General features: G+C 34.4%; 1 protein-coding gene across 1 annotated transcript in view; it reads right to left on the bottom strand.

Annotated features, from left to right (window-relative positions):
• Window positions 1-14,209: 14,209 nt before the first annotated feature.
• Window positions 14,210-15,489, bottom strand: part of LOC120775168 (galactose mutarotase-like) — a 32,739-nt gene continuing 31,459 nt past the window's right edge. The window contains exon 7 of the mRNA XM_040105219.1: window positions 14,210-15,070. Within this exon, the coding sequence (XP_039961153.1) occupies window positions 14,342-15,070 (729 nt within the window). The 3' untranslated portion in view covers window positions 14,210-14,341. The remainder of the gene's footprint in view (window positions 15,071-15,489) is intronic.

Here is a 15,489-nt window from a genome sequence, read left to right as displayed (position 1 = left end):
GTAGCGCCTGAATTATAAAGTCCTATCATAATTTGCTCCATAAATTAAGTTTTTTTTCCGTTATTCGCAAGCGTACATCCACACCACATATTTTTGAACGACTTCTATAAGTATATACATACATAGGTATATCGTCACTTGAAATGCAAAATAACGTAACAACATTTTCGGAAATTTACAATGGCAAGAATGAAACACGAAATAAAATGGAACATGAGTGAAAGAAAATTTTAATATTGGTTAACCGTCTGACCGCAGAACGTGAAAATGTTGAACATATGTAATATTATGTATGTAATTTGAAGTAGTCAAGCGTAATTAATAAGACACTCAATTTCGAATTTTTTGATGATACGTTATTTTGCATTTCAGGTGACGATGTACTATATTCCTTCGGAGCGATAATTAATACAAGTGCAACTTCTCTTATTTTTAGCTATTTTCAGTGTCTTCTAAAGTCATGCAGTGAGTAATAATGCAAGTTCAAATATAAAACTTAGCAATCATTTTATCAAAATTTCTGTGACTGTATATTAGATATTGCTGTACTTTTTATAAAAACTTCACAACAAAGATAAAACATATAACTCGTTTTTAGATAAATTTGATTAAATGCATATGACTTTTTGTAGGGAATAAGAGTGGAAATGTATTTTTTGATGAATATTCAGTAGTTTAATAATTAATTACATTTGGATGTAAAAAATTTGAAGATTCTATTGAGCATTGTCTGTACTAATTTTCTATGGACATCGGGTTCAATTCCTATTCAACAGGCTTTTAAAAGTTGGTTAAGCTCGGAAACCGTTTTAAATTACATGCAATTCGCTTATATGTACCTTTGAAGCTAGTATGTCGCATAAATTTTCGATAAATTTGCCTTGAACTCACTCTTTCGCTACCTTCGTGTCATGAATGACATTGTCTTGTTATAAAACGTACTCTGTTTCTACAATGTGTTCTATAAATGTAATTAACACATCGTCCAGCAACTCTGTAGACTTTTTTAAATTTTTCAATTTCCAAAGCAGTTAGCGGTTTTCCTTTACCCATGTCTAGAACTTTTTTTAATTATCCAAATATCCAATTTGAGTTGTATATTATCATTACTTACTCATACAATTAAGGAAAGTTGAAAAAGTTTGTTAAAAGTCAGACATAATGGCACTTAAGTAAAGATAAAAGAACCAAAAAGTAAAAAAAAAAAATTAAAATTCCGCAATTTGAATGAAATCGGCAGACAGAGCTGATGATGGGGTTCTGCACAAAGTGATATGCAAGCTTTAATTCAATATAATGTATTTACCACCAAGGGCGATATACTGATTGTAACGACCTTCCAACTTTCTGAAACTTTGTTTTTAGTATGAGTCTACTTAGGGTCTGAGAGTAGAAAATAGTCGCTGTTGACTGTAAAATTACAAGTGAGACTATCTTGTTACATTATATATTTATAATAAATTTTTGTCGGCTGGCTTGGTTAGATCTATCTACAAAATACACCCATTCAATATTATTTTCTTCCTCTCATAGAAACTGTACATAATTTTCAGGCTGTAACTCAATTAATAGCGATAAGCCAGATTTGGTTTTTAGCTTTTCGTCCCAGCGATAAAGCTGTTGAATTTTTTTATGCTGTAACCTGGGGCTTTAAGAGATCAAAGTATTGTCTCAATAAATTACATATGTATATTTAGTTGCTTAGGCTATATTTTTTTTATCTTCCGAACAGATGTTCTTTAAAAGTATTATCCTAGATTTAAGAGGATTTTTACTCTTAACAAACTTTCTATGTATTTTTGTTCAAGCAAAGAACACAAAATCACAATGTTTAACAATGTTGAGATGTAGAAAAGAAATACGATCTTCAGAATCATAAAAACTTAACGCCTTATCGACTAGGTAAACTCAGAATGCTCCTTCTATCTAAAAGAGTCTAATAATCTATGGCTAGGAGTTTTGGGAATGGCAAAAGACTAACGTTCACAGCTGTACAATTGGGATCCAGAATACCTTAGGATAGGGGATCTGCCCTCGAATCAAAGATTGCCTAAGAAATCTTTACGAATGGTACAGTTGGACATAAAATAATGATTTCATTAGGACATTTAGACAATGTTTTCAATAAAAGGAAGCCAGATGGTCCTATGCAAGCTTCGATATGAGTTTTTATACTTTTTGGAACAGTTATTCTTGATAAACAAGTCCCTTGAAAGGAAAGCAGCAAGAAATGAATCAACACCTCTTCAATAGACCAGCTTTCATATCTGTGTGAAACGGAATCAAACAGTTATTAGGGATTATGTGGCAGAATAGTCCAAATATTTGTGTAACAACAATTTCGCATCGAAAAAATTGTACACGTGAACGAATTGCACGCGGATAACCGTTAATCGGAGCGCCTACGCACTGTTTACACATACATACAAAGAAATAAATCATATAAGTACGCATGTGCTCGCTAATCTTAAAAGCGTTTTATTTAATTGCGCATTAAAGTCGGCAGATAAAGATATGGAAATACACTTAACGCGGCCGCAACAAAGCGGTGATAAAGTGTGGCATGCACAGTGCGTGGAAATCCTACGCCCACGATCCAACTTAGCGCCTACATATGTACAAATGTCGTACACAAACCTACAGTTATGTGAAGTGGGCGGCCGGCAACGCTTGTGAAAGTGCAGAAAGGTGCTGCTGTGCTGCGTCCAACAAATGCCAGGGGTCTACGCTCGCATTGGCACGTATACAACGCACCGCCTGCGAGTGCCCAACCATGTACGGCGACAGTTTGAGAACCATTTAGACAGTCTATCTCCTAATTCAACGGATTCTCGCCGTTGGTTGGAGCTTAATTATGCATTCAATGTGTGCACGCAGTTATAGCGCCCACCCGGTGACGGAAAGTTACAAATGCGCTTGACCAACGTGTAATTATTAAATATGTATACCATAGATATCTAATCTATGCACATAAGTACATACGTGTACGCGCGTCATTGCGCTCATCTTTGTTGGAAAATCAAGCTATTGGAATGTGTCTTGAAATTAGACCGGCATTGACCGTTTTCATTGACGTGAGAGATATATTTCGACCGTTGTGTGACGACTTCTTTCATATTCTTTTAGAATCAGCTGATCGAATACGTATAGATCATTCTTTGATTAAAAGAAGGTTTTAGGTGAATTTAATGGTTGTATTGATCTAACACCTTAAAACAATTAAAATAGATACCATAGTTATAAGTATGTAACGGATGATCCGAGTAGAGGTACTTTTTTCAATCGTGTTTTTGTTTCACAGATCATAGTGAGTAGTGTCAAGCGCTCATGTCATTTCAATATATGTATTAGTTTTTTATAGAAATTATAAAAACTAAGGAAGGGCTAAGTTCGGTTATGACAGAACATTTCATACTCTTGCAACAGGCAAGGCCAGGGTGAGTTTACGCCCCATTTTTTTCATTCTAAATACAAATGTTCACCGTTACAAAAAAGGCACTCTTTTAATTAAGATAATCTGCATATTGGCCAAAGTCACCGGGAAGCTCGAAAACCATTGTATTACGTATATGGGAGCTAAGGAAAGTACTGACACGATTCAACCCATTTTTGACATACAGACATATGTCAGATGGAACTTAAAATTATGTTATACGAGAAGTAGGCGTAATTGCCGATTTTCTCACTGTCACATAGCAATGTGAGGGGAATATCCTGTCCTAAATTTGGTTGAAATCGGTCAGGTGAGTACAGAGATATGTAATTCCACCTAAAAGTGAGAGGTGCCATGCCCGTAGTACAATTTTTACCTCCTATAAAGTCTATTTACACCATATCGGGTATATAATTTAATGTTTCTGACGTACTAATTTAAGGTGAAAGATCTTCCATACAAAAAATTTTGCATGTTCCGGAATAAGTAATAGTGCAAGGATCAATTCTGGCCTCTTATGTTTGAGTGCATCACTTACGTTGTCCAGCTGTTTACAATACACTTAAGAATTGATCGTGGTATTGTCGGTCAGAAGCTCAAAATAAGCGATACCTTTAAAATACCACAAAACAGACAGCATAACCTTTGTTTGGTGACTATCGGTCTTCGAAGCTGGTTCATTCTTTTAAGACGATGATCACATTTTGGTAAACAACATAACTTTCGTCACCAGTAACAGTTCGCTTAAAAAATGGATCACTTCTTTGACGTGTGATAAGAAAGACAGTCCTGAATACGACGAAGGAAATATCATCCTATTAAAATATGAGGAACTTATAAGTCAAGCTTCGAAATTAATGCCAGATATGTGGTTGTCTATAGTCGCGTTAGACAAATTTATTTTTGAGCAATCCCTCGAGTTGATATTCGACGGCTTGATTCGACTAACGACTTTATTTTATCAACATGGGCATCAAGAGTCATTGAATTATGTATCGCAGCATTCATCACCTTAAAATTTATGTTTTTAAAATTTCCTTTGATATTTCAATATACATAAAAATATTGCTATTGAAGCTTTAATCGATTTAATATTGACAAAGCCATGAGTAGTACAACTTGCCACAACTGAAAAATAATTATCACTTCATAGTTATAATTATATATGTAATTCTCACTAGACTTAGCTCAAAAGCCATAGAAAGGATATTAAATTTTTTTTTCTAAGCAATAGCTACAATTTCTTTTGAATTGCCGTTGTATCAGCATGTCAGCAAAGTTACGTCGACAAAAAATAAATTTTATAGCCAATAACAGTTTAAGTTGCAATAAATCCATATGTGGGAACAAATGATTTTTTATCGCCAGTCAATATTTTTGTACTAGCATCAGCACAAATTTCACTTCACACATATACAAAAGGTATGTATATATATAGCGGTATAGGATTTAGCATTTTTCGCAAATAATTTTTTGCAATTAAAAATAGACAAACAAAGAGGGTATTTCAATTGCATTCGGCAATAAATTAAGCCTCATGTTGTTGGGATCCAACGATTTGGTGAATTATTTGCAACATTCCAATGCCATTTTTATTGTGCTAGAAAATTATTGTCCATACTGTGACATTTGAACGAGGTCTACACATTTTTGTGCGGAAATATATTTGCATTTAATATCGAGTATACGCAGTGGTGTTTAAAGAGCAATTAGAGAAAAAGAAAATTATGTACTGAGTTATCAAAGAAATTTGGTAGCAGAGTGCGGTTGACATGATAAACCGCTAAACTTGCTACACCGATGCTATAATAGCCTTCACAAATCTGTTTTTAAAGCATAAAAGGGGATAAAAATAACTTTATCTTGAATTTGATGGGACAGTTTATATGACAGATATAGCATATAGTGGACCGATTTGAATAATTTGTTTGTAGATTATAGTGTTGTATTAGAGAATAATCTATGTCAAATTTCGTAAAGATTTTTTTGTATTGGAGAATAATCTATGTCAAATTTCGTAAAGATATCTTGTTAAATAAAAAATTTTTCCTTACAAGGACTTCATTTTGACCGATCAGTTTGTATGACAGCTGCGTGCTATAGTGATCCGATCTAAATGATTTCTGCGGAGATTGAATTATTGCTTTAGATAACAATCTAGGACAAATTTCATTAGCATATCTCAACAAATGAAACATTTTTCCATAAAAGCGCTTCATTCCGATCCTCCAGTTTGTATGACAGCAGTTGTTTGTTCGGTAATAATTCAAAAACCTCGCGATAAACCTTGTCATTAAAGTATAATCAATAATTTAGTTCATTATTTCTTCACACCAACCTTCCTCAACCAAACATTACCTCATTTCCCAAACATATAAACGCACCCTCGTACTGAAAAATTGCAAATTCATCGCATTTTTCCTTCATTGGTGGCCATATATCATATCCACATATTAATATGTAACCAACTAATATCATGCATACATACATATACATATGAGTACTAATATTCGAACATTAGCAATTTTTTTTTGTTTTTGAATCAAAATCGAAATATGCATAAATTTGAAACTAAATTCTTCGCATGCCCTAGGTGAAGCGATTACCTACAACCTTGATTTAATTTGAATTGTTTCTACGATTTGTGGGAGTGTCTATGTCGGCCACTTGAAGGTCTATTGGAAATTGTTTTTGTCACACATAATATACACATCGGTGTTTTGAATGTCAATAATTACCCAAAAATCATATTATGCACGCGCCTACAGCAACAACAACCTTAAGCACCTGCCAAATGTTATTTTAACTATATACCCAAATATATGTTGTTGTTGTTGTACTTGTAAAAATGTCTATATTATTTATTAGCTACATTAGTAAGCAGATTAACAAATAGTAAGGGAAAGATAGTCGTCTAGTTCGTAATGGTTGCGAGAGATATCGGATTTTCTATGAGTTGCAAAAATTAAATCTTGATGTCTGTAGTATATTGCTGCCATACAAACTGAATTTTCGAAATCCGTTCGTCTGTCCGGCCGTGCAAGCGATAACTTGAGTAAAAATTAAGATACTTTAAAGAAATTTGGTACACGTGTTCTTTGGCTAACAAGTAAGGACAAGTTTTGGGTAATTGGACCACTGCCACGTCCACAAGATGTCATTAACCAAAAACATAGAAAGTGTCACAACTAATCATCACAATAAGGTACAAGACTGTTATTTAGTACAACTAATTGCAACAGGAAAAGGCATTTATATTGTGGCAAAAAAGCGCTTGGAAATTGTAATTAAATTCCCGGGTAAATGTTTCAAATAAATGTATTTTGCTAAGTTAGTAGGACTGTCCTTAATTAGTAAGCCAAATATGAGCACGATCTATCAACCAGATTGTTTACACCTCAGTAGTGCGTTGCGATTTTTACCATGGATAATGGTAAAAGAACTTGTCTCAAATTTTGTATTTCGAACCAAATTTCGTTTGCCGAATCGTTGAGAATGTTGGAAAAAACTTACGGTGATTCAATTTTATCAAAAATATAAGCCTACGTGTAGTACAAAGCCTTCAAAGACGGTCGAGAGATCATTGAACACTTGCCTCGTTCTGCACGAACTTCGCCTCTTCAACTGATTGAAATATCAAAGAAGTGAAATGATTGAAAATCGTTAAGAAAGTGTTAGAGATTCGGCTAGTGATCTCGACATGTCTCGCGAGACCGTTCGAAATATTTTGGTGGTTATTTTGGGAACGAAACGCTTTCTTGCTTGACTCGTCCCGATAAAGCAGAATTTGTTTCATAAAGAGTACCGTAGACAGGTCTCTTTGGACATGCTTGATCGTGTGAATTCCGATCCTACATTCATGGCGAGCATTATAACTGCGGATAAGACATGGGTTTATGAGTTTGACATGCAAACAAGTCAACAATCGTCGGAGTGGAGGGGAAAAAATGAGCCAAAATCAAAAATCAAGGTAATGCTCCTTGTTTTTTTCGAAGTTGGTTTTGTTCCGAAATCAATTAATGAATCCTTTACGACGATAATGCACCATCGCCTCGAGCCACGATTGTGATCGAATTTAAAGCCAAAAACACAATGAATACCAAAGATCATAAACCGTATTCACCAGATTTGGCTCCGTGTGATTTTTTCTTGTTCCCCAAAGTGAAATTGCCGCTCCGTGGTACCCGTTTTCAGATAATCGAAGAGATAAAATAAAATTCGCTGCAGGAGCTGAAGGCCATCCCATAAAGTGCTTGTGAAAAGTGTTACGAGGACTGGAAAAATTGTTGGCATAAGTGTATTACATCTGATGGGGATTACTTTGAAGGCGACAAAATAAATATTGATGAATAATTAAATATTTTGCGTTTTATTTACCATTTCCGGGTACACGTGAGTTAACTTGATAAACTTGAGGAAACGTGTTTTTGTAATTACGGAGCATATTTCTGCCTAATATGCATAAAATCGGATGAAAACTTGTCTTAGATACCATATAACTAATCAACATTATGCAACTGCAGGTATTTTCCCGGCGTTGATACAGTCAAATAGCAAGAGTACGAAATCTTCGGTTACACCCGAACTTTGAATTTATTATTTGCTTCTATTTAAATATTGTATACTTTTTTTCGTGAAATCCGATGCGATAATTTATTTATATTGATAATTTTTTTCAACACTGTACATTCCTGAAAAATGCATTTTACCTTTTTGACTTATATTTCTCAGCTTTTAATGTGTTTTTTTACTTTTTCGGCTTAACGATTTTTTTTATATACATTTGCGTTTTGTTGTTGTATGCATTTTTTTACTTTAGTACTTTTGCAAAGACGGTTAAGCGTATAATACATTTGTATATTTGTATTTATATCATACATTACATGCTTTCATCACTTGTTAGTTTGCATTATACATATATGTGGGTGAGTAGATACGCACTAACATATGCATAATTGTACAAATACAGCTACATGACTGTTTGGGAGCTTTGTTTGGTCGGTCGTTATCATAATTGTTACGAGTTCATTATCGGCTTTCGGTGCATGATTTGAATATCAATACAATTTATAATAAGTTATTGACTATATACTATGTATGTATATTTTTAAATTTATTTTTTGATGTTTGTGAATTATACTACTTGTACTAGAATAGCCAATATCCAAGAATAGTGATGATTAAAGTTGGGAATATTTATTTTGCATATTTTTTAAATTATTGTTTTTAAATATACATACATACACATATATAGTATATATTTCTAACTGTCAAGCGTGACTTTAATGATTTTAATGATTTATTTTCGTAATCTTGAAACTACCACAAATTTAAGAAACAAATAATTCAAAATTTGTTGAAGATAAGAGCTGACTACAGTTTAAAAAGAAATTTTCAAACTTATGAATTTTCAGATTGAGAATTGAGCCATCTCTCAACTTAGCAAGATAACAACACGTGGTGTAAAATAGCGTTATCTTTCTAAGGTTTAAATCACAATTTATCTTTGTATTTGGAAAAATTAAAATCAGAATCAGAATATATTATTTTTCCAAATTTAAATAAGAAAGTTTAAGTTTTGGGTTTGAGATTATCAAAGAAAAAAGGTGATTCATTTTAAATTAAATTATAATATTGTACAAACACCTTTGTATTTAACGAAAGTTTCGTTAAAATGCAAGCTTTTGTGTTTAAAGAAAGCTCCGATGAAAAGCCCAACTAAAGCTTAAGGTTCGCGTCGAAGCTTTTATAGTTGCAGCAAATTCCCTAGAGATGGCGCGAGGCCGTGAAAAAGCCAACCCAAAACTTATGACTGAGCAATAGCTTTTTCAGTGTCCTATAAATAATACTAAAGATGGCGCTTATATCGGACGCAAATGAACATCACATATATGTATATGTATGTCCCCCAGGCAATTCGTTAAAATGTGAGCTAACTAAAACACTTAACTCGAGTATAGCTTAATATCGGAAAGATATAATAGAAAGGGTACAAAATACAGCTTGTATAAGCCTGAAGGCTCTCGGCCTTCCCGAACGACATCGTTTTGGTCTATTGGCTCTTGAAAAGTTCCAAGAAGATCCGACGTTTTCGACCCAAATTTTGTTCAGCGATGAGGCCCATTTCTGGATAAATGGAGATGTAACGCAAGCAATCGGAAGAGATTCAAGCGCAATTTCATTCAGAAAAAGCAAAATCGCGCCATGATAACCGACTGTTTGATGCCTGAAATTGAACCTCGTGATCGCGGTGACATTTGGTTTGAAGGTTTGAACAAGGTACCTCCCACACATCGCATCAATCAGTGGATTTATTGAGAGAACACTTTGGTGAGCAGTTAATTTCAGGTTTTGGGCCGGTCGATTGACCGCCAAGATCGTGTGATATCACATAATTAGACTTTTTCCTGTGGGGATATGTCAAGTCTAAAGTCCATGCAAACAATTCCGCTTCTATTCAGGCCTTGGAGTAAAAAATCATATATGTCATGTTACCAGTAGAAATGCTCGAACGAATCATCGAAAACTGAACACAACGGATGCTGAGGCGTAGCCGCGTCCAACATATAAAAGAGCCAATCTTCAAAAAATAAATGTCAAAGAATGTTCCTTTCGAATGATAACAAATATTCCCCATGAAATTTGAAGTTTCTATAATTTTTTATACCCTGAACAGGGTATATAATAGGGTTTCGAATATTTTTGTACGAATTTTTACAACAACCAAAGCGAAAAGTTTGAAGGTTTATATCCCAAATATTTAAAACGATTTGGCAAAATAAATTAAAAATTATAAAATATTTGTTTTAATTATTCGTAAATATAAATAGAAAGTTGCCAACTGGGTAAAAATGTTATTATGTAAAATAAGTTGTTAATTAATTGTGTTAAAATAAAATATAAATAAATTATTAATATGATGTTCGTATGATTTAAAACTCGATTTATGTTTATAAAAATTAAAAAGAAAAATCATACGTATATATTCGAAAGGTTAAAGTTACCCATTACTCTCGGAGCACGATTTCATATTATCTTACGAATAGTTCCCTTCATGTTTAATTTTTATCAAATTTTGAATATTGTGTGTAAGGCATATAAATTTCTGGTCCTACTCCTTTTCAGTAAGCAAGTATTGACACTGTTATAAAAAAGGACAAATATCTAATTAGGGTTGCTTTTGTCGATGAAAGTATTATTAATGTTAAACAAATTATTTAAAAGATTTGAATAAAATCTCTCCTTTCATTCGCAGTAGCTTAAGTAGCTCCTACTAGAATATTTTGAGATTTAGAAAGCGAGGTGTATCAAACTCTTTTATTTGAAGTTATAAACCATGGTTTGAGAATTATTGTTTATTAAGAACTTTTACTTTATTTACTGATATGTTACTCGAAAAAAATCTATAAATAGAAAGGCAGTTACAGCTTAGTTTCCAATATTTTACAGATTTGCTTTTAGCCTATAAAGTCACCTGTTATACAACACATAAATTTGTTAACAATAGACTTGAATACGATTCCAATAAACAACATATTTTCATATAATAAAAAGATCCGCCGCGCTTGCCATCAAATGAACCACAATAATTATACGAAAATCTCTCACATGCAGCTCAATAAAACAGTTTCATTCTCTCTATCCGTCCGCCTTTCAGTGGTTCGACTTAAATACATGAAAATATAAGTGTCAAAAGTTTTATTGAATTATTGATTGACAGCTGCGACGGGCGCGCGCAATGACAACGAAAAGGCTTATTTGACAGCGAAGCAAAGGTGGCGGCAGTTAAGTAAAGTAATCCGAAAATGGAAACGATTGATAAGCAGCATACAACTTTATGGTAGTAAAGCGGTATTGAAAGTGAGCAATGTGCCGGTGCAAGGAACTACAATTGCGCGAAAGGATATTGCCTTTGTGATTGACTCACAGACTGCTTTGATTGGTTGCCTGCCAAGTTGAATGCGTATTTATTTAACTTTTATGATATAACTTCCCAAAGGCTTAGAGAAAAAGCTGCTGATAGCCACAAGCATGCAGAAAACAATACAAAAGAAATTAAATATTGGCCAGCGGTTGCCAGCTTTTGAAATATTTCAATTGTTTTCGTATAACTGACTGACATTGATGACGATCGAAAACGTTTATGTTAATCACAAATGAAGGAAAGTTAAACAAAGTCAGTAAAGGAAGACTATACTGACAGACAAAGGCAACTTTGGTTAATGAATAACGAATAGAAAGCAGTTTTAATTATCCTTATTGGCTGTCGCTTTCTATTTGCTTTGAGAGGTACATAGCAGCACAGATTGACGACATATTGTACATGAATATAATAAAATATTTATTTAAGATTGAAGATCTACCTATAAACTATTCAGAGCTTCGCCTAAGGTCGGAATGAGATTTCCAAGCATATAACTGTTTGTTTATTGTGACTGAAATGCGAAATTAATTTATACTCGTAAAATCATACTAGAAGTAAGCCATGTTTAGTGCTAAAATACAAAAAAAGAAAATAAAAATGCTGAGGAAATAGTAATTTCACTGTTTGGGGACTTGGAAGAAAAGAAATTATTCGATTTTAATTGTAAACCGGATGCGGTTGAGTGAAGAAAGTGTAGCATATTTTAGAGATAAATACTATTGCCACTTGTAGCGAGTGTTTGAAAGCTTTTTCATCGGCGCCTAAAGGTATGCTACAGTTCCATACTGATACATTTCAAAACCGAAAAAGAAAATTTTTCTTCCTTCTGTGCTACAGATCCAGCACGGAAAAAACCCGCATCATTTTAGTGAAATTTGGTTTTGCTGCGTTGCTCTGACTAGCTAGAGTTGCAAATTGTAAGACATCGGAACCGGAAGTAGAGCTTACGTCAACCTTTTATAGTTATTTTTTTTTTGTTTTGAGTTACGTTCTGTAAGCTTCTGGCAGCGAAGTAAGCTCTTAGTCTGAAGGAATCCTCCCTATTAGTCGCCTGTTATAAGCAGCATTTTATAATACTTAGTAAGTGCCCGGTTCTACACAATACCAGTGATTTGCGAAATACTATAGAACTGAACTTAAATGCGACCCCAATATTGCCTTCCCTTGCAGAGAAGAGTGAGAAAGGGACGAGGTGGGCAGGGACGCAGAGATAAGCTTCTAAACGGATAGAACCTAGACTATATAATCGAGTTGGAGGTGGTGCCTTTTCAGCAAAATTATATATCAAGATGACTTCCCGTCTACAAGTCCACTGCATTGACGTCCAAGCGGAAATCACCGCAATTAAAGAAAGCCTTCTTGTTCTGACAACAAGGAACATATTTAAAAACACCGATAGTCAAGCGGCTTTGAAATCACCATACAAAAAATATTTTAGGTGTCAGGAGGTAAAAGACGCAGAGACTAAAACATTTTCTATACGAATGCAAGGTTTTTTTATTTACTTTGTAGTAAAATTTTACCTGGAAGCTGGGATTGGTAGTTTTTGAATAAAAAAGTTTTAAACCTCTAAAATTAATTTATATAGCCTAATGTTTTTCAGTCAGAAGTGGCTGCTTTTAAGGTAGCAGTAGATTTACTGGATCGAAGTGTAGTTTTGTTCAGTGAAGTTCGATAGCAGAGCAGCGATATTAGCGTTGAGCTCAGGTTAGCCAAGGAAAGTCTGTCTGCACTAGAAATAGCATTGTCTTTATATTCGTTTGGGTGCCTGGTCAAAGTGGAGTCAAAGGAATCATTGTCTCAATTATATCGAATTGGGAACGAGCCTGGTCTTCGGCTCACTTGCACTCTAACACTAGAACTATGAACTTTGAGTGCACTTAGCAGGCGTTGATCGACGACCACCTTATGTGCGACTAAGATGTTCTTCTAGCCAAGATTAGAAATAGCTTTTACTGGATAAAAGTCCAATAGGCGGTCGCACGTAAATTGTCAAAGTTGTTTGCAAGACGGTGGGGCGTAAACATCCAGGCACCTTCTCCTTCAGTGTCAAGCCTTAGCAAATCTGAGGCTGAAACATCTCGGCAGGCGTACTTTCGGCGAACAAACAGGGATAGCCGAAACTGACATTGATCGCCTCAACAAATCTGTGATCGGCTCAAAGTGCACAGGGGAGATCCAAGTGAGATCTCACCTTTTAAGATCGACTATATAACCTAACATTAGCTATGAGTGTATTTCAGTCCCTCAGACTTTCTTCGCCAGAATAATTCTAATAAATTCCAATTCTGTAATCCTCGAGAGCATTTTTGGTATCTTAATGGAAAACTGTAGCGGAACAAATTTTTTGAATTTTTGAATATTTTAGAATTGACGAAGTAGAAAAATGTTCTTTAAATCTAAATTTAAACTCAGAAAATTAGTCAAACTACGGTGTGTGTTAAGTATTTTGACTTTATACTTACCTTTAGGCGTAAACAGACAAATATTGAGGATATTTATCTTTAATACAGCCACATTTGTATACTTCTGTCGCCAAAATAAACGCTTTTAGAAACCACCAATCTTGCGAAAGTGTTTCAAAAAATTTTGCAGGAACCTCCATTAAATGCAACAAACGCCAATTTTTGATTTAAAATTTACATAAAAGTTCATAAAATTATTTTCATCACTAAAACTGAATTTTTATGTCTTGCAGTACAAACACAGATGCAGGTGAAGAGTTGATGATGATTTGAGTATGTTTCTTTCTGAATGCAGTAGATGAATATATGTATGATCTTTTTTGTTTTTTGTAAATTTCAATATTCATGAATATATGAAAATTTTAATGTTTTTTAATAAGCTTGAAGTTCTAATTTATTTTATCGCGCACTAATTATATTTTAAACAATTCTTGGAATATTCAAATATGTTTAGAACATTTTTCGGTATTATAGATTACTTATTATTTTTGTAAATTAATCACTGATATGATAGGTACTTTATTTCTTTGCTGTTTCCTTGGGTGCACCACCGCAAGCACCCTGTTGTTCCTCATCATCATCCGTCTGAGCTCCCGCTTCTTTCTTTTCTTTTACAACCTTAGCCGGAGCTGCTGCTGCTGCGCCAGTCTGACATTCAGCGTCTACTTTATACTTTTTAGTTTCCTTATTGAGCTCCTCTTTGGCCTCTTTCTCAGCGGCTGCTTCAACATCCATTTTTTCTGGAATCGGTTCGTGTGATTTTTGTGCTGCTTGATCGGCTGGTTTCTTTGCGGATTTCTCTGCTGCTTTCTCTGCCGGTTTATCTGCTGGTTTCTCTGTTGATTTCTCTACTGTTTGCTCTGCTGCTTTCTCTGCTGTATGCTCTCCTGGTTTTTCTTCTATTTTTTCCAATGTTGCAGCCTCTTTCTTCACTTCACTAGCCTCTTTACTGGCGCCAGAACTTTGCGGTTTATCATCTTCGCGAAGATTTGTTTTACTCCCTTCTAGCGAAGTTCCTCTACTCCCTTCGTCAGGCATATCTGATTTAGATGCGCTTGTGACCTCTGCAGAAATATCTGCATAAACATCATCTTCTAAATTATCGGCACCGCTCATATCAATATATTCAATATCATCCAATTCGCTGAGCCTAGTTAATGGCGCCTTACTCCGGAGCGTGCCGAATTTATAGTGCACCACATGCTCATACAATTCGCCGGGTCTTAGTATAATGGATGGGAAGTGTTTCTGTTAAAATATAAGATTAGATTTCCATTTAATGAAGTGTAAGTGAAACGTTTAAAATAAATTTAAAAATTATGGATTTTTTTTTTTGGAAACTGAGACGCTTTTGATAAACAGTCACACAAGTCTCTCAATAAAAAACAACAAACACAAAGCTGAAATAAATTAAAAAAATTGAAATTGCCGCCATTTTGCCAGCTTAAAGCTTATCGTTTTATACATTCGTAACGGTAAACTGTGATTGTTTATATATTTTGTGTTGCTGCTTGTCAATTTTATTTAAGCCTTTTCATGTATGCCATTTCAGTTCGGCTCATTCCACTTGTAATCCGCTTTGTTAAACTTTAGCTGCGATTCTCTTTTACGGTCGCCTTGTCTAGCTGCGTTACAATGATCTGCTCAATAGCCTTTAATATCCTGTC

The sequence above is a fragment of the Bactrocera tryoni genome, chromosome 4, assembly GCF_016617805.1.
Source record: "Bactrocera tryoni isolate S06 chromosome 4, CSIRO_BtryS06_freeze2, whole genome shotgun sequence".
NCBI lineage: Eukaryota > Metazoa > Arthropoda > Insecta > Diptera > Tephritidae > Bactrocera > Bactrocera tryoni.
Note: the sequence above shows the minus strand (reverse complement) of the source record. Positions and strands in the feature narration are given on the sequence as shown.